The 27516-nt window shown below is 37.2% G+C and overlaps 1 protein-coding gene across 1 annotated transcript in view; it reads left to right on the top strand.

Annotated features, from left to right (window-relative positions):
- Positions 1-2017: 2017 nt before the first annotated feature.
- The window catches only part of LOC129250807 (calcium/calmodulin-dependent protein kinase type II alpha chain-like), a gene marked incomplete at its 5' end in the record, with an annotated part of 91884 nt that continues 66385 nt past the window's right edge, over positions 2018-27516 (top strand). Inside the window, one exon of the mRNA XM_054890392.1 lies at positions 2018-2106. Within this exon, the coding sequence (XP_054746367.1) occupies positions 2018-2106 (89 nt within the window). The remainder of the gene's footprint in view (positions 2107-27516) is intronic.

Raw genomic sequence — 27516 nt, 5'->3', positions numbered from 1 at the left:
AATTTTGTTTGTCCACATTGCCGTTTAAATCGAAATGGGCCTCATCAGACATGAAAAGGCAGTTTAACATGTTTTAGTCTTCTTCCACCATTTGCAGGATCTTCTGGCAAAATTCCAAGCGAATCGGCAAGTCTGCTGCATTCAGTTTGTTAACCATTTGATTTTTGTAGGGAAATAAGTCTAAATCTTTGTGCATTATTGTTTGCAAAGACTGTCGGCTGACACCAAGTTGAGCAGATAAGCTTCTTATTGAAACCCTTGGATTGCTTTGTATAGCTGCAGCTACAGCAGCGATCGTTTCCTCCGTCCGAACTGGTGGGTTTCGATGATAAGGCCTTCTTGCGACTGTTCCTTGCTCAGCAAAATTATTCACCAGTCTCATGGTCCATCTGCTCGGGGGATCGCCGCCAAACATCCGCCTGTACTCTCTCTGTACCAAAACCACGGACTCCAGTGCGTGATAGCGGCGGACTATCCAAATTCTTGTTTGCGTGTCCCAGTTATCCATTTTAATAAATTTTAAAGATCAATCTGCAAATTAAAACAAAAATGGAACAGATAACTTAAAAAGAAAAAAAGTTATTCAATTTTTTTTTGGTAGCGGCTTTCATCAGCCACCCTGTATATAACTATTCAATTGTACTTGCACTATGGTATCTCAAATCCTTCTCCATTAACGTTGGACAGCATTTGCAGCATCTTCCGAAAACACACCCAGCTATCTCTGATGCCTTCTTAGCTAGTAATGTCCTTTTAGAGCTCTTACGAGAGCATATATATCATCCCTTTTTAAAGAGTTCCCTCTTTACCACCATTTCCATTCCCGTTTTGGTTACGTTTGCCTGGAGATCCGTAAAGCCGTACTTTGCGTCATCTTTCAAGTAATTTATGTAATTTGCCTTTGCCTGTCAAACAATTTTTCTTTTGACTTTTTGACCTGCGACCTCACGAGATTGACAGTAAATTAGATCAAGTTTAGAGTTGAACGTTGTCTCTCATTTGAGGATCTGAAGGGAAAGCAGTACACAAATAACATATTGTCGATTGAATTTCTTTTGTGGTTTTTAGTAATGTGGCTTAAATCTACCAGATAAATCGGAGTAGACTATGTATGTATTTATATTTATATATAGATTGGAACTCGATAAACCATATTCATCTTACCATATGCTTGATTGACAAAGTTGAAAATTCCTGATAATTTTGAAAGCCATCTGGCATGTAATTATTTATCATAATCATAATTTATTGATTTTAAAGCGGAATCTGCTGAAGCCAGTTAAAGTGTTCTGCCAAAAGTTTGTTATAATTTTTATTTATGTTGAAATATAGTTACTTCTTAAGAACAAGTAAATGAAAATTTATAATACGCAGAACCCTCATTGTTATTCATAATACTCTTAACGTCAGTTGAATCCGTATTCGAGGGTTCAGTTAATCAAAATAGCAGCACTATGGAGAATTTATAGTTGTGTATATGTATTTAAATAAAAAAATTGCGTAAGAGAAATTTCGTTTTATTGTAAATTTAACTATCTATGTAATATGAATGTATATATGTATGCATTAGTATGTATAAATGTAAATTTATCTCAACTTGACTATGGATATCCATTAAACAAACATAAAACTAAATGAATACATATTACTATTATTTAATTAGAAGTTAGTATGTAAAATATATTGTTGTATAACAACATTTAACTGTATATATATTTCTAAAAACTATTAATTCACTTAGTTATGAAACTTATTTCAAACTTTAAAATCCGCTTATTAATTTTGTTTTCTGTATTTCTGGGTATCGAATACTGTATTGTTATTTCGTATGTATGTATATTCATATACACAATTGACTCATGCGATCTGTAACCTATCTGGTTCAATATCAACATGTCTGCTACTGCGATGCCTGGATGTTTTTATTTTCAATTTCCGTTTCCACTGTCTTATCCACTCGTTTACCATGCCTTCAATAACAACCCAACTTACCGGTAACCGATAACTACTTAAACATCGAACCAAAGCAGCAAGACGTCAGGAGATAATAAAAATCACTGAACAACTGATTGAAGCTATTAACAGTGGTGATTTCGATGGATACACGTAAGTTTGCTTAATTTTGTATGTATGTATTTTTTATGTAATCCGGGGGATTTATCTAAGAGCAAAAATTATATATGTATATACTTTTTCGTTGGGGTATCAACGTCAAAAGCAATTTTCGTTGTGTTTTGTTACTAATGCTACAAACAGTCACCGACGTAAACGCAGTCCCCTGTTAGCTGTTACGATCAAACTAATGAGGGCCCCATGTAAATGAAAAATCACTTCTCTTCCGTATCGTAGTATCGTAGATTTTATCGCAGGATTTTTGAAAATTCCCGTAGAACCGTGTCAGCTGATTGCTCTCTCTCCACACAGTGTTGCCAAACAGTACATTTTGGAATCATTTTTGTTAAAATAACTTAAAATAATGTTGAATATGTTAATTACAGATAAATGAACTATTTTCATTTGTTGGTTTTTGGCTTTGGTTTATTATACAATGAAAAATTGTAACTGATAAGGCGGATGTGTGAAAAAGTGTGTATAAAAAAATATCAATGGCAACATTGTGTAGATGCAACCAAACACATACATACCCAAACCGATGTATTGTGTAAATAAGTAACTAAAAGAACGCAGTTGTTCTCTACGGGATGTTTTTTTCCTCAATTTTGTGCTCTCTAGGGGCTGCGGTAAGGGACTACGATGTTGAGTCAGAGGGAAACGGGCTTTGGTTTAATGATATCGAGATATGTTTTGATGATGTCATTATATGTTTTGAATAAGTAGGAATTTATACCAGTAATTGATTGTTTCTTTTGTATGCAGGCTTCAGGTTATAACTATAGCTATTTTATAATGGTTAATCTCCGATGAAGTTATCCGCGTTGTGAAAGTTAGCGAAGGTGTTAATTGTCTAACGATGAAATTGTTGCGAGGGTTGTACACGAGGGTGGCAATTTGTATTTCTGAACTAGCAATGGATAAATTATCAATCGTTGTTTTATTGTTTTTCAAAATTTTATCCATGATGACGAGTACAGTTTTGCATTCGTTTCAACCAATTTTCGAAGCACTTTGTCCAATCGCATTTAAAGGGCGTGTTATTAAATCGCGCGAAGGTACCGTTTTTATCACAAGGTGATCATGCAAAATCTTATTGACGGTCGCCATACTAATGCCCACAGATGCCTCAACTCCATGATATGGTATATGATGATCTTATTCAATGATTTCGCATACAACATCGATATTTTCTGACATAATAACTAATTTTGAACGACCTTTCAGTGAGCGAACAGTAACCACGACAAAATTCATTGCACCAGTTTTTACTGTGCTATAGGGTGGTGCTAGCTAATAATTGTATATTGATTTTAGTTCATCGATGCATTCTTGTCTTTTTAATCCTCGTTAAAAATGGTGAAAAATAATCGCACTAAAATATTGAAGGTTTAATTCCATTTTTTTGTCGTGATGAATTTCCAAAGCCACTGTAAAAACACAAATATGGCTAAAAGATCACAACATTCTAAATACGTTTATGGTAAAACTTTCCAATTGAAACTTCAAATAGCGCCTGACAATACTAGAAATGCTTAAGGTGTATGGTATACAGTTCGCTGCTTTTGGTGTTCCGATAGTCACACTACTATACTATACTATACCGAAATAGAAAATGGGGCTGGATTGTCCATGTTCTACCCAGAGGAAAAAGTGACTTAACAAGGGCCGCGATTGACTGGAAGCCGCAGACGCGGAAAACCAGCGAATACCTGAAGATGACTGCTAGAGTCAGAAACCTGCGCCATGCAGCTTTATTGGTTAAGAAAAGGGCGTAAAACGGAATGGAAGAAATTCGTTGTGGCCCTTTGTTCCACACTGAAACTCTTGGACTTTATGATGATGATCACTTTTGCACACACATATTTGAATGACAAGTTGTCCTGATCACGACGTTCATGCTCTTTTGAAAGTTGAGGTTCATCCGAAATTAAAATACTCATGAGGTTCTCATTGGTTATGCCTTCATTAATATTATTATTATCCTGGGTTGCTATTTTATTATACGATTTAACTATATCAGTCTCTAGAAAATTATTCCAATAACCTAATTTCAAGTCCGCCAACTATTTTTCCAATTTTTGCTTTCTATTTTTTTAAACATAACTAAATCACCAACACCCAATTTGGACAAAAACTTTGCATTTCGATCATAGTAGCATTTTTGCTTTCCTTTTTTTATTGATTCCCTCTAGAATCTCTTCTTGTTTTACGTTGTTTCTGTGCAGCAACTGTTTCGATACTGGAAATTTCGTTTTAAGTAGCCTGCCACAGAACAGTTCCGATGGAGCGAGCCTTATTCTCCATGTGTTGCACCAACTTCCTTGTAGAGTTTTAGTGATTTGCATGCTTCTCTAATCGCTAATAGTTCTGCCTGGAACACGCTGGCATAGTCAGGAAGTCGAATTGACTGAGATAGGTTGAGGGGCTCCGAATGGAAGCCAGCTCCCAGACAACAGTTCATCTTAGAACCGTCAATGTAGATTGCAATACCGTATCTTCCAATCACCTTCCCTTTGGCCCATTCGGATCTCCGTGAAAAACGTACCGTAAAGTCGTTTTTGAAGTTAAGGTCGGGGAATGTGTAGTCTGATCTGAGCAGCGAGGCTCCCTGTAGGTGGATCTTACTGTGACCGTACGACCTTGTTGTCCAGCTTCCTATGTCTCTGAGTCTCGCCGCGCTGCAAGTAGCTATTGTTTTAATGTGTAAATCTAATGGTAGCAGATGAGTTAGTACATTGAGCGCTTAAGTAGGACTGGTGCTAAGCGCTCCTGTAGTTAAGATACACGCTGTTCTTTGTATCTTGTTCAGCTTAGTTTTGTTGTATTTCTTTTCTGTTGTAGGCCACCAAACTAGTGCTGCATATGTTAGTATTGTCCTTACAATGGCTGTGTAGGACCAATTGGTTAGTTTTGGTTGGAGACCCCATTTTTTACCCAACATTCTCTTACACGTGTAAAGTGCTATATTCGCTTTCTGTACCATATACTCTACGTTGGACTTCCAGCTGAGTTTGGGGTCTAGGATAACACCTAGGTATTTTGCCTTTTGAGTTAGCATAAGTCTAACGCCGTTTAATTTTAGGCGAGTAAAGTTTGGTATCTCGGTTTCAGTAGCATCAGTTCCGTTTTGCTCGGGTTTACACTTAAACCACAGTCTGTGGCTCAATTGCTGAGTAACCCCAGAGCTCCTTCCATAATCTCACTGATATGGTTGGAAACATTCCTTAAATTTTACGCACTATTTTACTTTATTTTAATTCCCTTTCGGTTGAATGTGGTAAGGATATTGTTGACAACTACATAATAACCACAGCAAAGGGGATAATACCCCTCCCTGGGGGGTTCCCCTGTTGACAGAGCGTTTTTCCGTGTTGCTGCTCTCTACCTCACTGATGATTATTCTAGTTTTAAGCATGTTCTCTATCCATCTGTTGAGACCTATGTCTGTGCGTAACATATTAGGAGCCTCAATTATGGATCTTGTGCTAAGGTTGTTAACCTTCAATGTCGGGAAAAGCAACTAATGAGTATTGTTTGTATTCTATTCTCCCCTCAATCGTACTTGGAACCTCATGAAGAGCTGTTTCTGTAGATTTTCCTTTGAGGTAGGTATGTTAGGATGATGAAATTGTGGTGTTTGTAATATTCTCTCTGAGATATATGTACATCCAACAATCGCTCGAGAGTTTTGAGAATAAAGGAGGTGAACTAATGGGTCTTTTGAAAAAGACCTCCGGCCACGGAATGGATCAAAGTTTCTCATTGCTCATAGAATTCTATCTCGGGATACGATGTGGATTGTACTGGATGACAAGTTGGACGTTTGAACACTGTTACCATTAATCTCAATATATTCTGTTTTACCTGGGAAAAGTGTATTTATAAGATATTCTAATGTATCGGTTGAGGATTTTCTCCATTCCCCGTTATCTTTCCTAAAGAAGGAAGGACAGATAAACGCTTACCTAGTGTGGCCGTATATTTGGTTAATTCGATGGAACTACAAAAATCTCTCCAAGCTTCTATCTGAGCTTCCTTGATTGCTTTCTTGTATTCCCTGAGGCAATCTTTGTAGGGTTTGAAGTACTTGTGTTTATAGCAGATGTTGATGATTTCTCTTGTCATTTTTCTGAGTTGACTTAAATTTTCATTCCACCAGGTGGGATAAGTTGTTTTGGCATATGTGGCAGGACATGAAGCTTCAAGCCCTTTCATCAAAGAAGCTTCGAAAGTTCCTACTTTCTCATTTAAGTCGTTACTTGACGTTGTGGTTTTATTGATGTGTTGAGTTTTAGATTGGGTTACTCTACGGAATATGTTCCAGTTTGTTCTTCTAGGGTTTCTATATGGGGTCAGTTTCTTAAGCTTGAGATTGATATTGACGAGAACCAACTATAGTCCGAAAAGGATTTCTTGACAGATACCCTTTAGTTTGTTAGTTTGTGACTATTTGGGAGTTACTGTTTGTCCATAAAGTAACGTCTAGGACCTCTTCCCAGCCTGGTAAATTTCCCGAGCTCGGAAAAGTGAAAGTTGAGATGGTTCCTACATTATATATGTCGAGATTGGTATTTAATAAGAATTCAAAAAGTGACTCACCTCTTACATTCGTCTCTGAACTGCCCCATCGCCCGTTTCTGGCATTTGCGTCGCAGCCCTGTTCATGGAGTGTGTTGTTCAGTGTTGATAAGAACCGAGTAACTTCGGTTGGAGACGCCGGTTTATCATGTGACATGTATACTGCCAGGTATTTTGCCGATTTCTGCAACTCCACTCAGGAGTACTAAAATTAGAACACAGAAAAGCTTTTAAGTGTTTTTAGTAACGATGCATGATCGGTTTTTGTCTTGGAACCCTTTAATCTCAGTGCCTCTGACCCAGGGTTCCTGTATGAATCCAATGTCGATGTCCACCTCCCTGAAGAAAACATCCAAGCTCTCTGTAGCATTTTGAGTGCTACAGATTAACCTGTATGGCTTTAGGCATCGGGTTGGTTGTCGTCTTCAGCTATGTAGAGCTTTTCTAGCTGTATGTTATTGTCGACCTCATGTAGGTCGTCTTAATTTTTATTGCTGTCTGCTTTGAATATTTTCAGTTTGGCCTTTCTCAGCATTTTGTTGTCAGATTTTCTGAGAACTGCTCCTTTTTTGCGGCTTTTCTGCCTTCACGATTGCCCAGTTGTCCATCGGCACCGCAGGGTAGTGTGATTTAAGGTACTTTAGCACACCTGCATCGCTCAAGTCCATCACTGGTAGCCAAAAGCAAGCGCGAGGAGAGCAAGGTATGTCCCTAGACGGAATGAGCTTAAGCTTCAAGCTTTCCAGGGAGTTGCTGATCTCAGCAACGCACTTCTCTAGGACAACCCTTGACCAGTCGTCGTCGGATTTGATTACCCTACAGCCTAGAAGTACTACTGCCGATTAGAAGGAAGGGAGAGCACCGCCCTGTGCTCCAACTACGTGCTTGTCTAGCACAAGCTTGAGCAATTTGGCTTCTACCTGCCCCCACTTCTGTAGGACTACTCTGCCGCTGTTAGTGTTCTCGACGATCAGTGCATAAAGGAGGTTATCCTTAACCACCTCGCTGAATGGTGGTTAATTTGTTGTTTCCTCGATGCTGTTGGACACTTTAGGTCTCTTCGGTGCCTAATCTATCACGTCATGTGACCTATTTCTTTTCGTCGCATCGCCTTTTTTGTTGTTGTCCGTTTTAGGTTTTTTGGTTATCAGTCTTCATACTCCTCGACTACCTGTTGGTATTTTATGTTGTCAACCGCGTAACGCTCGTCAGTCGCTCCAGCGAGTTAATTCTTAGCAATCTTGCTTGAGGTGTAGTATTGTATTACATGATTCTGAAATTGATGGACTTCATTGACATCATAGCAAGGCCTTAGAATGTTCCTTGCGATTTTTACTCATTTCTCAGCCCTCTCGTTACTTTGCGGGTGTTTTGAATGCTCCAATTAAACATTAAATTCACGGGAAAATTTTGCAAATGCTCTCGAATTCAATGCAACATTGTCACTTTTAATAAACGTGGCATACCCTGTTAAATTGAAAATGGAACATAATACATTAATAACACTGTGGTACAAAAAAAAAAGCTGCAAAAAAACTTTGGATCGGACATGGTGAGGGTTGTAGCTTATGAAAAACTGAAAAGAATGGTATGTATTAAATTTTGAATACACCCTCAAAATCTCGTCTTAGAGCCAAAAAACCGTTTTTAGGCATATTCATGTACAAAATACATCGTATCTTTGTCATTTTTTGACGAAACTAAAATTTTTTTTTTCATTTTCCAGCTAAAAGTTTAACCTTTCCAACCGTGAAAGAATTTTTTTATTATCTTTTGAATTCATGGAGATAGAGACCAAAAACTTTCAAAAAATTTGATTTTTTTACTTATTTTTCAACTTTGAGACTAGTTGGTAGCTTTAATTTTATATAACACATCTATTTTCTCTTACTACATCAAAAGTGTATTTAATTTTGCTTTTAATGACCCCTAATTCAAAAGAATTCGTTAGAAATTATCCAAGGAATTGCGTTTATAAGATTATAGTCACTTTACTAGTTTTACAAGTAATGTGATATTTTTTCTATTCTTACTTCCTCGTATTTTTTTTTTTTTCGCATTTGATGCACTTTTCTATACTTTTTCCACAAAATTATCAGTGTGTAGAGTTTAATAATATGTTTATCTGATACTATAGAATAATAATTAATTTTCCCTCAATCTTATTGAGGGAAATGCATTGAGGGCATCTCTGTTTTTTCATACTTATTCGGTGCTCGACTATCCCACTCACAAAAATAGTATAGATTTTTGGTATATCCATCTTGCATGCCGAACAAAATTGTTAAATTTTTAAATCTGCAACAATTCGCCACTTATGCTCATTATATTTTATCATTTGAAGTATTTTCTCCATTGTAGCATAGGACTCCTTCATCAATCAATAAAACGGAACTGTCATGTCGTTTATGTGCTAAAGATACAAAAAACGTGTGATCAGAAATGATTTGCGAAAATCGAAATAGCTTTTGCTACATTTTCGGCTGGCTTATAGATAAGAAGCATCGTTTAAAATTTGAAAACAATAAAGCAATGGTTCTAGTGTATGAATGAATGAAATTTTTAACCGCGCATACGTAACTAGTAAATGGTATGAACCAGAGTATATTTGTGTGGCTTGTTCTTCAAAATTAAAACTAGCAAAATCAAAAAAGAATAACAATCATCTACAACTTTTGAGTCCAATGATATGGAAAAATCAAACTTATCATAAAGAAGAAGATTGCTATTTTTGCCAAACAAATGTTACTGGTCACCATTACAAAACACTTTGTAATATAAAATATGCTGATGTTCTGACCGTAACAAAACCTGTGCCAGTAGCCATTGACAATTTGCACACAATGCTTGTAAATGATCAATTAAATTGTAATGAAGATCACCAATCTGTAAATATACTAGATTGTGAAGACAGTGATACAGAAAGTGTTCCTTCTACATCACATTCACCTAAACGCCATCTAATAACTAATGCAGATTACAAAGATATTGTACGTGATTTTAAATTTTCTCGAAGACAAAGCGAAGCAGTGGAATGTGGTAGATAGTGACTTCAAGATCACCTCCGGTCGCAATGATTTAGATCGAATGTTCTTCAAACTACTTTTTGAAGAAGATAAAAACCAATCTCTTGTTTATTGTACAGATGTTAATGGATTGTTTATTGCCTTGGATCACACCTATGTACCGCATTAATGGCGCCTGTTCATTGACGGATCGTGTAGAAGTAAGAACACTCTAATTTAACTTTAGATTGACAAAGAAAGATTCCATCAGGAAATGACAGCCGTTGAAAAACGTTTTCAGGGGAAAAGCACTATTAATTTGCTTTCAGAGTATTGTTGGTCGCTCAAACGCGAAGAAGACGGTTCAAAGTTAAAGAGAAAAAGATTAAATAAGCATTTTTAAATTTTGAAAGATTAAAATGTACTAATTTCATCATTGTCAAAAATATTTTGTGTTATTGAATATTGTTAGATAATTTAATAGATTAAAATGGTTTATGGAATTAATAAATTTTATAGTTTCTATGTAACGAAAATATTTATTATTATTCTATAGTATCAGATAAACATATTATTAAACTCTACACACTGATAATTTTGTGGAAAAAGTATAGAAAAGTGCATAAAATGCGAAAAAAAAATACGAGGAAGTAAGAATAGAAAAAATATCACATTACTTGTAAAACTAGTAAAGTGACTATAATCTTATAAACGCAATTCCTTGGATAATTTCTAACGAATTCTTTTGAATTAGGGGTCATTAAAAGCAAAATTAAATACACTTTTGATGTAGTAAGAGAAAATAGATGTTTTATATAAAATTAAAGCTACCAACTAGTCTCAAAGTTGAAAAATAAGTAAAAAAATCAAATTTTTTGAAAGTTTTTGGTCTCTATCTCCGTGAATTCAAAAGATAATAAAAAAATTCTTTCACGGTTGGAAAGGTTAAACTTTTAGCTGGAAAATGAAAAAAAAATTTTAATTTCGTCAAAAAATGACAAAGATACGATGTATTTTGTACATGAATATGCCTAAAAACGGTTTTTTGGCTCTAAAACGAGATTTTGAGGGTGTATTCAAAATTTAATACATACCATTCTTTTCAGTATTTCATAAGCTACAACCCTCACCATGTCCGATCCAAAGTTTTTTTGCAACTTTTTTTTTTTGTACCACAGTGTAATTTGTGCTAACGTTTTTTTACTGACCATCGGTGCAATAAAAAAATGACAGTAATAATCATAAATCGAAATGCAATCATAAATCGAAACTGGCGTATTTGACCGAGGAAATATGGTATTATGGTATTTCGTTCGAATAGTTCACAATGATGCATAATGGAATTAGTACTTTTAACTGCTAATTTGCGGTCAAAACCATAACATCCGGTCAAAACCTTGCATCTTTGTTGAAATTACAGTCTATGGTTTTTTAACAATACCCCATTTTCGAAGTGTAATTCAGATTTCAGTTTATGAAAAATTTGGCAAACGTTATTTAGACGTTGATACTTTGGCCAACCGCATATCACGTATAGATACACACATTATTGTGAGACTTTCATCTGATTCTAATCCCTCTTTGTAGGAGTCATAAATATCTTTCAACACACAGACTCATTGTGTTATTGAGTGAATTACAATATTTATTTTAGGCTAAGCAATCAGCTAGCAACATTTGTCTACCTGGCTCATAAACGACTTCCATTTGTGGATATTTTAGCAGCTTTATGAACATCCTATCACGGATGTTCAGCACCTTAGGTTGTTTGTGATCACTTTCAACTTTCAATGAAGTGACGTCCATAAATGAAACTGTGAAACCGTTTGCGCGCAAAACTTACGCCCAAGAGTTCCTTTTAAAAGCCATGGTTCTGACCTTGAAATCTGAACTCAACCTCGTGCTTTTCAGTCCATTCAAATGGCGTATCTCAGTTAACTTTCGTTTGGAAAGAGTTGGAAATAACTTTCCGAAATATTTGTTTATCACTAGGCTTTTTCATCATCATCGGTATTCTCACGTTCTAGCTTGATTTGAACTTTTGATCACGATTCCAAGTATATACTCATACCCAGCCTTTAACTCTGAACATTTTTTTTTATCTAGCTCCAACTGCCGTTCTGAAAAGTTCAACACCGTGAATATTTTTTTATTTGCCAACTCTAAAGTTAAATTTTCAATTGTGGGAATAACGTAATGTTCGCGTTTAAGATACTCATTAAGTGGTTTTGGATCCAAGCAAAGTACCGTTTTGGATATAATACCATTGGAATATAATACTATAAACCCAATCTGTAGGAGTGAAAAGTAGTGAAATTATTACTTTACTCCTAACCGTTTCATCAAACTTTGGCTTAAGCTTTTAACTATTGAGTATAGGAAAAGTTTTCTATAATCCTTAACTGGCTTTGCGTTTTCCTTTAGATATATGGTAATTCTCCTAGTTTCGTGAATACATCACTCTTCTTACTTAAGAATATCTTCAAATGGAAAGTCCAACTGATTCAAGATCTAGGTCTGATTTAATGATTTAACCACCAACAACCAAGAATTTTTCCTTTTACCCACACATTGCAATCAAGTGTTCAAAATTGCATCACAGCTGTCAAGTACAACTCCGGTGATGATCCGGTCACGCAACATTAAATTTTCATTTGAAGCTCCGTCAAAAATATTTAGTTTCACTAACTTCTGGTTGAATATCTTTGCAAAGTCCTTAGTGAAGTCTGTCTACGAAATAATGCTGAAATAAATATTCCGATAGTCAATCTGCAGTTCCAATCACGCCAGATCGATACAAAGTGCTATACCAGCGAATCTGCAAAGGTAAACAAGTACAACCTCTAATTTATATCATTAATTTAACATCAGTGCGGACGTGTTTTTCTTACGCTCCAATATCTATCATATATCTGTACTTAAAGAAATACCAAAAATACAACAACCAGCGAAATAGACACTTTAATTTTAATCAAAATATTGCCGATCGCAATACAGTTTTATATATATATACTCTGTGGGCAAAAAGTAAGGTGAATTTATTTGTCAATCTTCGCGGGACTAAAATTTCGCTATAGTTATTTTTTTCATGAGTTGGCAGCACTGTTAATAACATCTGGGCCAACTTTCATGTGAATGTCATTATCAGTAATATATTTACGCTTGTGTTTACCAAACGACCAAGAGTGCATTTTTCGATTTTTACAATGTCTGATTTGATTGAGTAGAGAAGTGCCATCAAATTTTGTATGCGGCATTTGAAGGCATTTGGTGATTCGACCATGTCTCAGAAAAATGTTTATAAGTGGTACAAAGACTTCAAAGAGGTTCGAGAACGTGTTGATGACTTGGAGCACTCCGGACGACCATCGACGTCAACAGATGACCAACACGTCAATAAAGTGAAGGAGTTAGTGCTCAAAAATCGTCGGTTGACTGTTAAAGACCTTACTGATATGATCGGAATATCAGAAGGATCTGTGAAAACCATTTTGAAAGACCATTTGGGCCTACGAAAAGTCAAATCTCGTTTGGTACCGAAAACTCTCAATTTCTTGGAAAAAAGTCGTCGCGTTGATGTGTGTGAAACAATGCTTTCAGACTATCAGGACAAGCTCAAATGCATCATTACGGGAGATGAGACTTGGATTAATGCTTACGACCCTAAAACAACCGACCAATCAATCGAATATCGAGCTAAAGGCGAGGCCAGACCGAAAAGAGCACGTCAAAGTCGTTCAAAAATAAAGGTCATGATGACAGTTTTTTTCGATTTTAGTGGTATGGTGCACTGTGAATTCCTTCCACCTGGCCAAACTGTTAATAGGGAATATTATTTGAGCGTTATGCGTCATTTACGTGAAGCAATTCGTCTAAAAAGACCAGAATTATGAGCCAACAACTCTTGGTTTTTGCATCACGATAATGCACCGTCTCACACTGCACTCGTTCTTCGTGACCATTTCGCCAAAAATTCCACGCATATCGTTCCGCAACCACCGTATTCGCCTGATTTGGCTCCGTGTGACTTCTGGCTATTCCCAAAACTCAAGAGACCACTCCGGGGAACGCGTTTCGAGTCGATTGAGGAGATAAAAGCTGAATCGAAGAAGGTGCTGATGGCTATACCGGAAATGGACTATTTGGCATGTTTTGGGGATTTGAAAAATCGTTGGCATAAGTGTATTTCATCGAGAGGAGATTATTTTGAAGGGGAGGAAATAGATTTACAAGAATAAATAAAGATTTTTCATTTTACAACCAAATTCACCTTACTTTTTGCCCACAGGTATATAATTGTCGCGTACACCCTTTTTGGGTGTTTGGCCGAGCTCCTCCTCCTATTTGTGGTGTGCGTCTTGATATTGATCGATAAATGGAGGGACCTACAGTTTTAAGTCGACTCCGGACGGCTGAAATTTTTATGAGGAGCTTTTTCATGGCAGAAATACACTCGGAGGTTTGCCATTGCCTGCCGAGGGGCGACCGCTATTAGAAAAATGTTTTTCTTAATTTTGGTGTTTCACCGAGATTCGATCCAACGTTCTCTCTGTGAATTGCGAATGGTAGTCACGCACCAACCCATTCGGCTACGGCGGCCGGCCAATCAACACAAATAATTAAACTAAAAGAATAAATAAAACAAAAAACAAATAATAGTAAAAAATAAAAAAATTAAAATAAGTAAAGCTTCTCCTGTTATGCCAGTCGAGTGAACACCACCTACACCGAGTTGTGCTCGTCCGACAACAAACTCCCACCGGATAAAAACAATTTTAGTGCGCTCTCTCAAACTTATTTGCTCAGTACGCATAGCCAAAAAATGTCAAGTGAGAATAAAAATGACTCCCTTCTTACCGCCTTAATAGTCAGTCAACAAACAAAAAATGCCGTATCACCTGTAAATCCCGCAGTTACGCTCCCTTTGACTGCTCAATGCAGTACCCCAATCACCCCACTATCCTCAACTACTTTTCGCTGCAACAAAACAAAAAAAATACTTCTATTCCAAATTCACACTCTGATGATACATCCACTAAAAAGTTGACAACAGCAATAACAACACAAAGACAATACATAACTACCGCAATATCAACAGTCACAACCGTATATACTACCACGACAGCGATCGCCTCCACAATTGCATCACTAACAACAAACACGCAAGTACTATATGCAAATAACTTAATTTATACCAACTGTAAAAACCAGCTTAGTCAAAAAAGAAATCGTGAAACTTAATCGCCAAACACACAAACAGAAGGGCTTAAGAGCAGCAAAAAAACATAAACCCAAAGAACAAAATACAGCACATATAACACTAAAAGAGTACTAAGCAATCCGGCCTCTTCAAGCAAGTTTGCTCTCTTAGCGGATGACGATATATTAAAAGAACAAAGCGACAGTGGGACAGTTCCGAATACCAGCCAACAAACTCCACGCATGCAAAAACCTCCACCTATATACATATGTTCAGAATGTCGAAAATATAAAAGCTCTAGCTGATGCGTTGAACTCGATACCAAATATATTTTACGAAATGAAAGTACTTAGCAAAAACGAAATAAAATTACAATCAAAAGAGTCTTTACACTATAAAAAAGTGATAGAACTACTTAAACAAAAAGGAACAAAATACTACTCCTTTAGACCAAAAGATGAACGAGGACTTAAATTAATACTACGCAATATGCACTATTCAACTGGCATAGAAGATATTAAACAAGAGCTAGCACTTTCACTATTTTTACTTGAATTAAAAACAAAGTATAATAACAAAGAAATATATAGTATAACTAATCTTCTACATTGCAAAATTAGTTTTGAACCACCCCGCCAAAGAATAGTACCACAATGTATAAACTGCCAAAGATACGGCCATTCGAAAAATTACTGTCAAATAGACCCAGCGTGCGTAAAATATGCAGGCAAACACAAAACAATTATGTGTCCAATTAAAGACAATAACAAAAATAGCATAATAATAGCGGTGAAAATCACACAGCAAACTACCGCGGATGTGCGATTTATAAAACACTACAAGTCCAGAGATATCCGGCACTACGCAAAAAACGTATGCAAAATGAAAAAGAACAAATGAATAATGAGACAATTGAATCAAACGCAAATACAAATCGAGTGATGCCAGGCATAACATACGCCCAGGCAACACCAATCAACACAACACCAAAAGTACCGAATCAAACATATGAAAAACATCGAACATGTTCCAAAAAATAACGACGATATGATCGAACTAAAATAAATGAAGAAACAATAATAACCCAAATGATAAATATGATGAACAAATTAACAATTCTCGTAACCAAACTACAGGGTGGGCCATATAGCGTTTGCTTTTTGAACTACCTATTTTTTTTGAGAATGGTAACACAAATGACATGTCAAATGTATTCATAATTTACTTAAACGTTTGACATTTACGAAATGGGACGCGATACGCTTGAACAAAATACTGAAAACCTATTTCCAAAGTGGTGAATCTTTTTCTTCTTTTCTGATTTTCACATCGGTGGCTGAAGATTGAACATTGTCATTTATGAATGAAAAATAATATCGTTCAAATGACTGCCACGACTGGCTTTACAGTAAGCCATTCGATCAACCCAATTTTTAAGCTCATTTTCGATTGTTTCGTGTTTTAAGGCATCAATCGTCTCTGGATGGTTCGCATAGCATTTGTCCTTAACGGCTCCCCACAAAAAATGGTCCAACGGGCTTAAATCACAGCTCCGAGGCGGCCAATTGATATCGGAATTTCGGCTGATTATTCGGTTTTCAAAAACGGTAGCCAAAAGTTCGAGTGTAACTTCGGCAGTGCGACAAATTGCAAATTGCAAATTGAAACCAAATGCCGTCCAGTCATCCTCTTCAATTTTTGGAAACAAAAACTCGTTGAGCATGTCACGGTAACGCTCGCAATCTACTGTAACCGCGGAAGAAGAAGAAGACTCACCACCTTCGAAATAGGTTTTCAATATTTCCCAATTTTGTTCAAGCGTATAGCGTCCCATTTCGTAAACGTCAAACTTTTAAGTAAATTATGAACACATTTGACATGTCATTTGTGTTACCATTCTCAAAAAAATAGGTGGTTCAAAAAGCAAACGCTATATGGCCTACCTTGTACAAACAAAAAGACATCAAAATACATATAATCTTACTTTAAAAAACAACAAAATAAAAATCTGCTCAGCAGCAAAATATCTTGGAATATCTATTGACGAAAAACTAACTGTTTCCATGCATATATTGTAATTAACAAAAGAAATCAAATTAAGATCAAGTATGTATTTATGTATAATTGACGCGTACACCCTTTTTTGGGTGTTTGGCCGAGCTTCTCCTCCTATTTGTGGCGCGCGTCTTGATATTGTTCCATAAATGGAGGGACCTACAGTTTCAAGCCGACTGCGAACGGCAGATATTTTTATGAAGAGCTTCTTCATGACAGAAATACACTCGGAGGTTTGCCATTGGCTGCCGAGGGGCGACCGCTATTAGAAAAATATGTTTCTTAATATTGGTGTTTCACCGAGATTCGAACCTACGTTCTCTGTGTGAATTCTGAATGGTAGTCACGCACCAATTCATTCGGCTACAAGTACCGGCAATTAAATTGGCTAATCGGATGAGCATCAAAACTATCACTTCATAATAAGGTGACTATATACCAAACAATTATTACTCCTGTCTGGAAATATCGAATAGAAATATGGGGAACGGCCAAAAACACATATTTTCAGCTCATACAGCGAACACAATCCAAAATATTACGAAATATAACAAATGCTGGGTGGTTTATTTGCAATGAAGCCATACATCGTGGCTTAAACGTAGACACAATCCAAGAAACAATCACAAAATGTAGCACTAAACATATACAGCGACTGTCAGTCCACCAAAACGAACAAATGCGTAAAATAGTACCGGCAGAAAATATCAAACGAAGATTAAAGCGACTCACACCGACTGATATACCTAACTATAAGATTTACAGTGTAATTACAAAAAAAAAAACATTTCTTCTTACATTGGTAAAAGAACATAACAGACCCTAATTGTAGAAAAACTACATATTGTTAATATTATATATAGCAGACTGAAATAAATAAAGGGGATATAAAAAAAATAATATATTAAATCTAACTAACCTAAATAAGCCAAAAAAAAAAACAAACATATCGCAAATCAGCTGTTTGCACCAAAAATATTTTACATATAATTAACTGCTGTATTCTGAGAGAGGATCGAAAAGCTCTTCATTCCCTATACACAAACGAACTGCAGAAACGACAGAGTGCAATAACTCCAATATCTTGAACAGGAACCATTTGTAATAAAAAAGGTTTTCAGGTGTTATCTTATCGAAATAATAAAAATAAATAAATATGAATAATTATTACTTATCATAATATTGTGGTATGTTTCGATCACCGCCGCCGGGAGGATGCTCAGAAACCAGAAAGACACCTGTTGAAGATCAAAGAACATTAAATAAGCAACTACTACAAAAATTGGAAAAAAAATCGAGCGAATGTTTGCGGATGAGCTAAGTGCGGAAAATGCCCATTTAAAACAACAAAACTTGCAACCGGAAAATCAAAATCACAAATATTATATATAAATTAAGAATTTCATTCCGATGAAGAATAATTAATTCGGGAAACTGAATGGATTATAAAGAAAAAACGTACAAGCAAGAAGCCTAAACCTGAGTCAATCTGAAATACCGGCGGTTCTTCTTCCGCCCAAGACCGCACAACAAAAAGAAACGAAATATTCGCCTGCAATCCTGACTCCAAGGCACCGTAGAGCGTCTTCAATAATGAAAACAGGCATAGTCAATTAACAGAAACGTTATTATGGTATCAAAAACCAAGTAGAAAATGATATTTCAGTTAAGCTTGAAAATAATAATGTTCACAAGCTTAGTCTAACTGATAGTATGGATTATCGAAAAATAACACCTTTTTAACATCTAAATACAAATATGCCTTGGCGTTCATATGGTAACAAACAAACGAGAGAAGTTAAAGCAATTGCAAAAAATTTGCACCACACATGCACTCATAATATAATTTCTGATCTGAAGGAGCAGGGGTTGAAAGTAACAAATGTTATAAAGAAACTCTAATGGAAAACTAAAGAGCCATCGTTTATATTTATATAAGTACATACATACATACATTTAAATAATAAAATTAAATTAATTAATAAAATATCGGGAATTGTTCATTTAAAAAGCGCGTGTTACGTCTGAATTTTTTGCTGGAATGTTGGTACAACTGTCCCCTATAGTGTCGCAGAGTTTGAGCGTGATCTGTCAATTAGCTTGTTTTTGGCATTTAATTATATCAGTCAACCGCAGATGTGCTCTGCGATTTTCACTATGGATAAAAATATCGAACAAGGAATTTGTCTTAAATGTTTAGTTTTGACTTTGCATAAAACCTATGGCGAGTGTGCTTTATTAAAAACACGGGTCTACGAGTATAAGGCTTTTTCAGAGGGCCGAGAAGTCATGGAAGATTTGCCCCGATTTGGTCGCCCATCAACGTCTTCAAGGGATAAAAACAGTGTTGGAAATGGTGCTGGAAAACCCTCATTTAAGTTTTAGGGAGGTAGTTCGTGACCTTAACGTGTCTCACGAATCAATTTTCAACATTTTACACCATCAATTGGGCATGAGACGCGTGGCTGCTCGACTCGTTCCAAGAGAGTTCAATTTCTTTCAAAAAATTCATCGGAAGAAGGAGCAAGTGAAATCGGACCCAACGTTTATCCAGCGCATAAAAGGCATCATCATTTTACCAATCAGTGATGATGAGACTCTGTCCACTCGTAAACTCCACGACAACGTTAACAAAATTCTTGAACGGACTATGAAGTGACATATAAAACTTAATGGCAGTAAATCAATCTATGTAGATTTTACCAACAGAAGTATCCAATATCGTCCTGTCGTATCCTACGTATCAGGCACGAAAATTCTCCACTGCAACACTGCGAAGTAATTAGGAATGACACTTGATGCAAAACTCTGCTAGAAAAAGCATATTAAAAATAAAACATGCTGAATTAAACCTTAAAATGCAAAAATTAAATAGGGTTATTGGAAGAACTCTCCTCTTTCTGTTCAAAATAAACTTTTAATTTATAACCAGGTATTCAAGCCCATTGACATACAACTGTGGCGCTGTACTAAGCACATATTGAAAAAATTCAGCGACTCAGATGAGCAATGCCGGAGACTTAAACGAAAAAAACCGCATGATCTTGCTCCAGAAATTTGAACGGGTGGTCAACAGATGTAAATTTCTGCCGTCTTCCAGTATATTTATGTATGTCGTCTTAATATTGTTGTATTCAAATTAATAGAAAAATATTACTCGATACATAGTTGCAACTAGGTGCAATTGAATGAAATGTATAACATTTAAAAATTTATAACATTTCAATAAAAAAATCCGATATCATATATAAACTAAAAAGTCGCATTTCAATTTTTTCAATCCGTAGACAAATTTGAACAATCAAATTCTCTTAATTCTTTCCGTGTAACAGCCATTGTTCATGTGTCTGGGAAAGTATCAAAAACCCTGATGAGCGCAAATGAAATTTACTTTGAATTTTGATTATCAGTTAGTGCTATACCAATGCAATTATTGGCTTCCACGTTCATGTATTGCAATGTGTTTTATATGCAATGAACTTTTATTTAAGTTGGTATTTTATAATGTTACGATCTGTTTTCTATCAGTATCACAGTACCACAGTTGATATGTGTCTTTGTACAAAAATGTCGCTGGTATCTGTGTTGCCATTCTATGAATCTTAACATTAACTCTCATGAGTGCTAAGTGCTGTTATTATATGTTACACCAGTGCTCGCCAACCCGTCCATCGCGAGCTACCGGTAGCTCGCAAAGGCAATTCTGGTAGCTCGCGCTGCTCACGTTGCAAAAAATCCAAAAGTCTGAAAATCATACCAGTATTAGCAAATTTTAGAAATTTTCATAATAAGTAGATAAACAGCGGCAACACTGCGGTAAGCGATTTCGCGCCGACGTCATTGCACGTCGACATTGTGCTCAGTTTAGTACTGAACGGCATTATCAACGTTCTGCGTGCAGCGGTTGGGTTAGAGTTCGAAACATTATGGCAAGCAGTAGTAAGAAGGCGAAGACATACCATTTCCATTCGGAATGGGAAGAACAATACTTCTTCACAGAAGTTAAAGGCAAAAGTGTTTGTTTGTTATGTAATACATCTGTGTCAGTTCCTAAAAAAGGAAATATTGAGAGGCATCATAAAACTGTACATTCGAATTTTGAGAAGGCATTCCCGTTAAATTCTGCCACCAGAAAAGAAAAACTGAAACATTTAAAAATCCAGTTAATTGGACAATGTCCATATTTTTGAAAACAATCGACAAAAATAAGGCTGCAACTGAAGCATCTTATCGTGTTTCCCAGATAATTGCACAAAAGAAAAAACCTTATGAAGAAGGGGGAAATCATAAAACAAGCATTTTTGGAAGCTGCAGATTCTTTATTCGCCAACTTTAGAAATAAAGACGAAATAGTGTCTGCTATAAAATCTATGCAACTTTCTGCTAATACAGTGATGAGGCGAGTAGAAGTAATGAGCAATGATATTTTTTTACAGTTAAGAAGTGACTTAGACAACTGTATTTATTTTTCACTGCAACTGGATGAATCAACAGATGTAGTTGACACCTCACAGATGGCAATATTTGTCAGGATGGCTTTTAGTGATTTTACAATTAAAGAAGATCTTTTGAAGTTTATTCCACTCAAAGGACATACTACTGGGCTAGAGCTGTTTTCTCATTTAAAAAATCTCATCTCTTCTGAGAAAATTCCAATATCAAAAATGGTAGGCCTGACAACTGACGGTGCTCCAGCTATGGTGGGTTGTGATAAGGGGCTCGTGGCGCTATGTCGTAAGGATGAAAGTTTTCCACAATTTCTTAGTTACCACTGTATTATACATCAGCAAGCATTATGTGGAAATTTTCTAAACTTGAACAACGTTATGAAACTGGTGGTGAAAATTGTGAACAAGATTAGAGCTCAAACGTTACAAAGAAGATTACTTAAAACCTTGGCTGATGAAATTGACTGTCCAGGAGATTTGGTGGCTCCTAAAACACTCAGGCTAAAGAGCCCATTGTATTTAAAGCTCTGGAAAGGGGGTAGATAGTCAAGGAGGGAGGGAGAAAAGTATCAGAGAAAGAGATAGGAAAGAATAGAGACAGAGATAGAGATAGTTAGTCCTGTGAGAATTTTCCAGATTCTTTGGCAAATCTGTAAATATCTTCCAGTTTTAGAGAACGAATATTACTCATTCTCATGACATCGGAACCCAATACTCATAGTCGCGCTCTAGCAAAAGCAGGACACTCACAGAGAAAGTGCTCAATGCTATCCGTTTCCTCCAAGCATGACAGGCATACCGAATCCTCGATGATTCCAATGGTGGTCATATGCTGACCCATGGGTTGTGTCCTGTAATGATGCCGACCATCAACCGAATGTCTTTATTTCTAAGTTTTAGTAGAAAGTTTGACAGTCTGTTCGGACTTGTCACAAAACACTTTGCAGTTCTGCAGCGTTCTAGACCGGACCATCGCTCTTTATGTAGATTGCCTACATAATCGTTGATCCAATTCTTGATTCCTGCGGGACTGATTCCGATTATTGGCTCTGGCCCCTGTGGGGGCACCGCTGATTCACGGTTGGCCAATTCGTCGGCAATTTCGTTTCCTTGAACACCGGAGTGTCCCGGAACCCATATAAGTACAAGCCTGTTTTGTCTTGCGACAGAATTAAGCTTCTTCTTACATTCTTGAACAATCTTTGAGGTTTGCTTCGCGTTCTCCAGGGCCTTCAATGCAGCCTGACTGTCACTGAAGACTCCAATCTGTTTCTCGCTCCATCTCCTCTCGATTATCCATTCGGCTACTTTTAGGATGGCAAAAACTTCTGTTTGGAAAACAGTTGCCATTCCAACCATAGCATAGTGATACTTATTACTATCGTTTAAGTACCATCCGGCTCCAGACCCTATTTCAGTCTTGGACCCATCGGTAAAGAAAATATCCGTCAAACCTCCCTGCATGCATTCTGAATTCCTCCATTGCTCACGCAATGGAAATCTGACATCAAATTTCCTTCCAAATGAAACTGTGGGTATCAGGTCATCTTTAGGTGCCAAAAACAGTGGATACTGCTCCGACAGCAACTTAAAGATTTCTCTGTGTCCCGAAGTTCCATCTTCGTGCCAGAAACCATATTTATGGAGTCTACACATTGCTTTCATTGCTTCCTGTTGTATCTTAAGATCCAGGGGGAGCAAGTCAAGCATAGCATTTAGGGCATCACCAGAGGTTGTACTCATGGCACCCGTGATGCATAAACATACACTTCTTTGCAGCCTATATAGTTCCCGGATTGTGGACTTAACCATGCTCCGTCGCCACCAGACCACAGAAGCGTAAGTAATGATTGGTCTGATAAGTGCTGTGTATATCCATAGGACCACAGCAGGTTTTCAAGTTTTGCCAAAGGCTCTACGGCATTGCTGAAAAATCTTCAATGCACGATTCACCTTCAGTGAAACGTGTGTCTCCCAGGTCAGCTTCTTATCCAAGATTACTCCTAGATATTTAACTTCGTTGAAAAGACCAAGTGTCACACCTTTCAGTGTTGGAAGACTGAGTCCACCCAATTTCCGTTTTCTCGTAAACAAGACTATGGTTGTTTTGTTCGGATTAACGGAAAGACCTTGTCTCATGCACCAGTCATCGATTTTGTCAAGAATCCTCTGCACTTTCGTGCAAAGCCTCCTTAAGGATTAATCCGATGTTAGCGCACAGACGTCGTCCGCATATGCTTGGGCGTGAAAACCGAGTTCCTGCATCTCCACTAATAGAGAGTCTACGACGAAGCACCACAGCAGCGGAGAAAGAACACCCCCTTGGGGACATCCTTGCTTGGCCCTGACTGTGATTTGTTCGTCACTGCTCCCACCAGCGGTTAACAGCCTCTCAGAGAGCATGGAATATATCCATTTTATAATGGTTTCATTAACTCCGTGTCGTTCGGCAGAAGAACATATCGAGCCGAAAGTGGCATTATCAAAAGCCTGTCCACGAACACGCCCATTGTGTATTCGTCAGCTTCCAGTCCGGTTTCAATCTTGCTAACAAGATCGTGTAAGGCTGATTCACATGATTTTCCACTCTGGTGAGCGTGTTGATTTCTACTAAGTGGACTTCTCGGCAATACCCCCACTCGAATATGTTTCTCCACCACTCGCTCCAGACTTTTCAACATGAACGATGTCAAACTGATTGATCTAAAACTTTTTGCTAGGGAATAGTCATCTTTTCCTGGTTTCGGAATAAATACTACTCTTACGTCGCCATTGGGATGGTATATAACCAAATGCAAGACAGGCTATGAAGATCCTTTTCAGGGCCTCAATCAGCCTGTCTCCTCCTGTTTTAAGCATTGCTGGATATATTCCGTCAGGTCCAGGGGACTTAAAGTTCTCAAAGGAAGATAAGGAAAACCTTATCGATTCCCTTGTCACTATCCGACTAGCAATATACCAGCTATACCTAGAGGTTCCACCGTTGCTACCGTTATTGTTCATACCACTCTCAACTTCAGAGAGAGTTCTACTACCCGGAAAATGGGTTTCGAGTAGAGCATTAAACGTTTCCGATTTGGAAATGGTGTACGAACCATCAGGTTTTCGAATGGAATCCAGCCTTACTGAGCCGTCTAGATGAAGGACCTTACAAAGTCTCGCTGTTTCCCTCATTTCTTCGACGTTACTGCAGAAATTTCTATAGGATTCAAGTTTGGCTTGCCGTACTTTTTTCTTATATTCTCTCTGCGTAAGTCGATGATTAGCCCAGTCCTCTTCTGTTTTGGTCTTCAAGGCCTTATTAAGAAGTTTCCTGGACCGTACATGAAGCTTCGACAGTTCAGGGTTCCACCAATGAACCGCTTTCCCCTGTCTGCTTTGCCTGAGTGGACACAGTTCCTCAAAGCAATTGATTAAAGTACCTTCTAATTTCTTAGTACCATCTTCAATCATTTCTGCTGATTTGAGTTTTTTCAGGTTTGGTAATGGCTCTGTTACAAGCTCACCATACCTGTTCTAGTCCACATTTCGAGAATTCCTACCGGAAGGTATTGATATTGTGTCAATTCCCGGTCGGAATTCGATAAGACGATGATCAGAAAGAGAGTCCTCTTCCAAAACTCGCCATCGGTTGATTTGATTTCCAACTGACCTATTGGTAAGTGTTAAATCAATCACCTCTTGTCTCCTTCTGGTCACAAAAGTTGATTTGTTACCAGTGTTTTGAATGACCAAATCGGATGACAGGATAAAATCCAATAACTTGAGACCTCTGGGGTTGCATTTGCTGCTTCCCCACACATTGTTCTGTGAATTTGCATCACAGCCCACTATTAGCCCCAGATTATTGGATTCTGCATACTTGACCACTTCTCTTAGCTCCCTCGACACTGTTCTCACTTTTCAAGTACTTATTTTTGCAACAACGATATCTCCGGAACATAGCTCTTTTAACATCGTGTGTTCGATCAACCTCGGCATGATTATACATGCTCGCGGTCTCACCTTCCCTTCACAATGAAGTATTTGTCCCCACGACATAGCACCTAGACCACAGATACGCTTGTGACATACCCATGGGTCTTGTATTAGTATTATGTGCGGGTTTGTTTGCAGTTTTGCATGCCTATGGCACAAGAGAGCCGTAGACGCTTTGCTATGCTGCAGTCATGGACTGAGTATATTTACGCTTTGTCCTCCATCTTATCCTGGACGCGGAAGTGGACTCGCCCCAGATGTAGGTGAGGACGGCACCCGTACTTCGACTTAAGAACCTTGAGGGACCCAAGATCGATACCCAGTACCAGGTGGGAACCCGCCTCCAATGTGGTAGCGGATTTCTGCCTGGTGCACGAGTATACTCTCCAGAGAGTCGTGTCAATATCTTTGTTCTGAACACGGATGCGTGTGAGGAGTTCTGCTGAACTACAGGGAGGATCCGGTATCCAGACACTCGCTCGGAACAGCATTGGAACAGTGCACCTTTACGATGCCGTCCACCACGCTTTTCCCCTCGAAAGTCGGCGCGTCTTTCGACTCACCGATAGCTTTCCAAAGATAGCTGTCAAGATAGTGGACATTACAGAGAAATTAAATGAGCTTAACTTGCAGCTTCAAGGCAGGGATAAAGAATTAGCGGAAATGATTTCTGATATAAATGCATTTATTACAAAACTTGAATTTTGGGAATAAAACCTAAACAATCGCGATGCTAAGCATTTTCCTATTCTTTCCGAAAAGATATCCGAAAATCTATGACAGTAAATATCATATGGAAATAGTTTCTAACTTGAAGGAAAACTTCAAAAATCGTTTCAAGGATTTCAGCAAAATTGCTTTAGTGACGCAATTTGTTGTTTCACCCTTCATGGACATTGATATACAACAGTTTGCAACTTGTGTTATGAACAACTTTGGCGAAGACATTGCTGTGACAGAAATGGAACTGATTGCTTTTCAAAGTGACTTGACTTTAAAATCTTTAGGTTCAAATACAAAATGTATATGGACTTTAGTAAGTAAAGATAAGTATTCAGTTTTATGTCGTGTTGCGTTGAAAGTGAAAGCATTATTCAGTTCAACTTATTTGTGTGAATCTTCTTTTTCCAATATGAAATTTATTAAAAATAAATACCGCAATCGGCTTACAGATATACATTTGGATAACTGTATTCGAATGACAGTATCAAATTATAGTGCAAATATTTAAAAAATTATCGATGAGTCCGAATGTCAACCTTCTCATTAAATATGCTCTTTTTATCTGCCCATATTTTATTTATATTATAATGTACTATTACTGTTTTGTTGTTTTTTTAAGTCGCTTGTGATTTGCCATTATGACTGCAAAAAATTTTGTTACGATTGATGGGTGTGAACATGGATGTAGTTATGCATAAGTAAAAGCACTATAAGTCTTAAGTTTATTATATAAAAAAAAAACGTATATTAGTAAAATAAATACATGTATTGTATGTCGAATATAACTGTGTATTATTTAATTTATGTTGGCTTGTGCAAGTAGCTCGCTGTTTATTTCAAAATCTTGAAAGTAGCTCAACACATTGAAAAGGTTGGCGACCACTGTGTTGCACCTTCTGCTCTGCACCGTGTTGATTTATTCGAATGAGGAGATAACTGTTCTCTAACACCAAAATGCTGTAAATGATAAGCCCTTTAGCATAAGATAGCATTAGATAAGCGACTTTAAGCAAAATACTGATTTAATTTTTCATAAGTGTTAGTTATTATGACACTAGCAGTACTAACCTCAAAACGAAGGCTTAGGTCTGGTGGCGTAAGACGCCATCCGCTAGCGCGGTGACTTTAGAGGGTGTAGTTGTGTTCGCTGTTTCTTATTAGTTCCGGGTAATCATGGTGCCGTACATTGTCGTAAGCTACGGCTTGCAGGCAACAGCCCAGAGACAGAAAACAGAAAGAGTCGCGAAGGCATATTCAAACCATCTAAAAAGTTGTAGACTCATTACATAAGCTACTCATAGTAAAAAAGTGCTGGTAGATATCGAAATGATTATAATACTTCAAAAAGTCCTGAAATAAATATTTTAAAACGTCATATATTGAGAGCATATTAAAGTTATTCCATTAAGAAAAA

The sequence above is a fragment of the Anastrepha obliqua genome, chromosome 6 (genome assembly GCF_027943255.1).
Source record: "Anastrepha obliqua isolate idAnaObli1 chromosome 6, idAnaObli1_1.0, whole genome shotgun sequence".
In the NCBI taxonomy this organism is placed as follows: domain Eukaryota; kingdom Metazoa; phylum Arthropoda; class Insecta; order Diptera; family Tephritidae; genus Anastrepha; species Anastrepha obliqua.
Note: the sequence above shows the minus strand (reverse complement) of the source record. Positions and strands in the feature narration are given on the sequence as shown.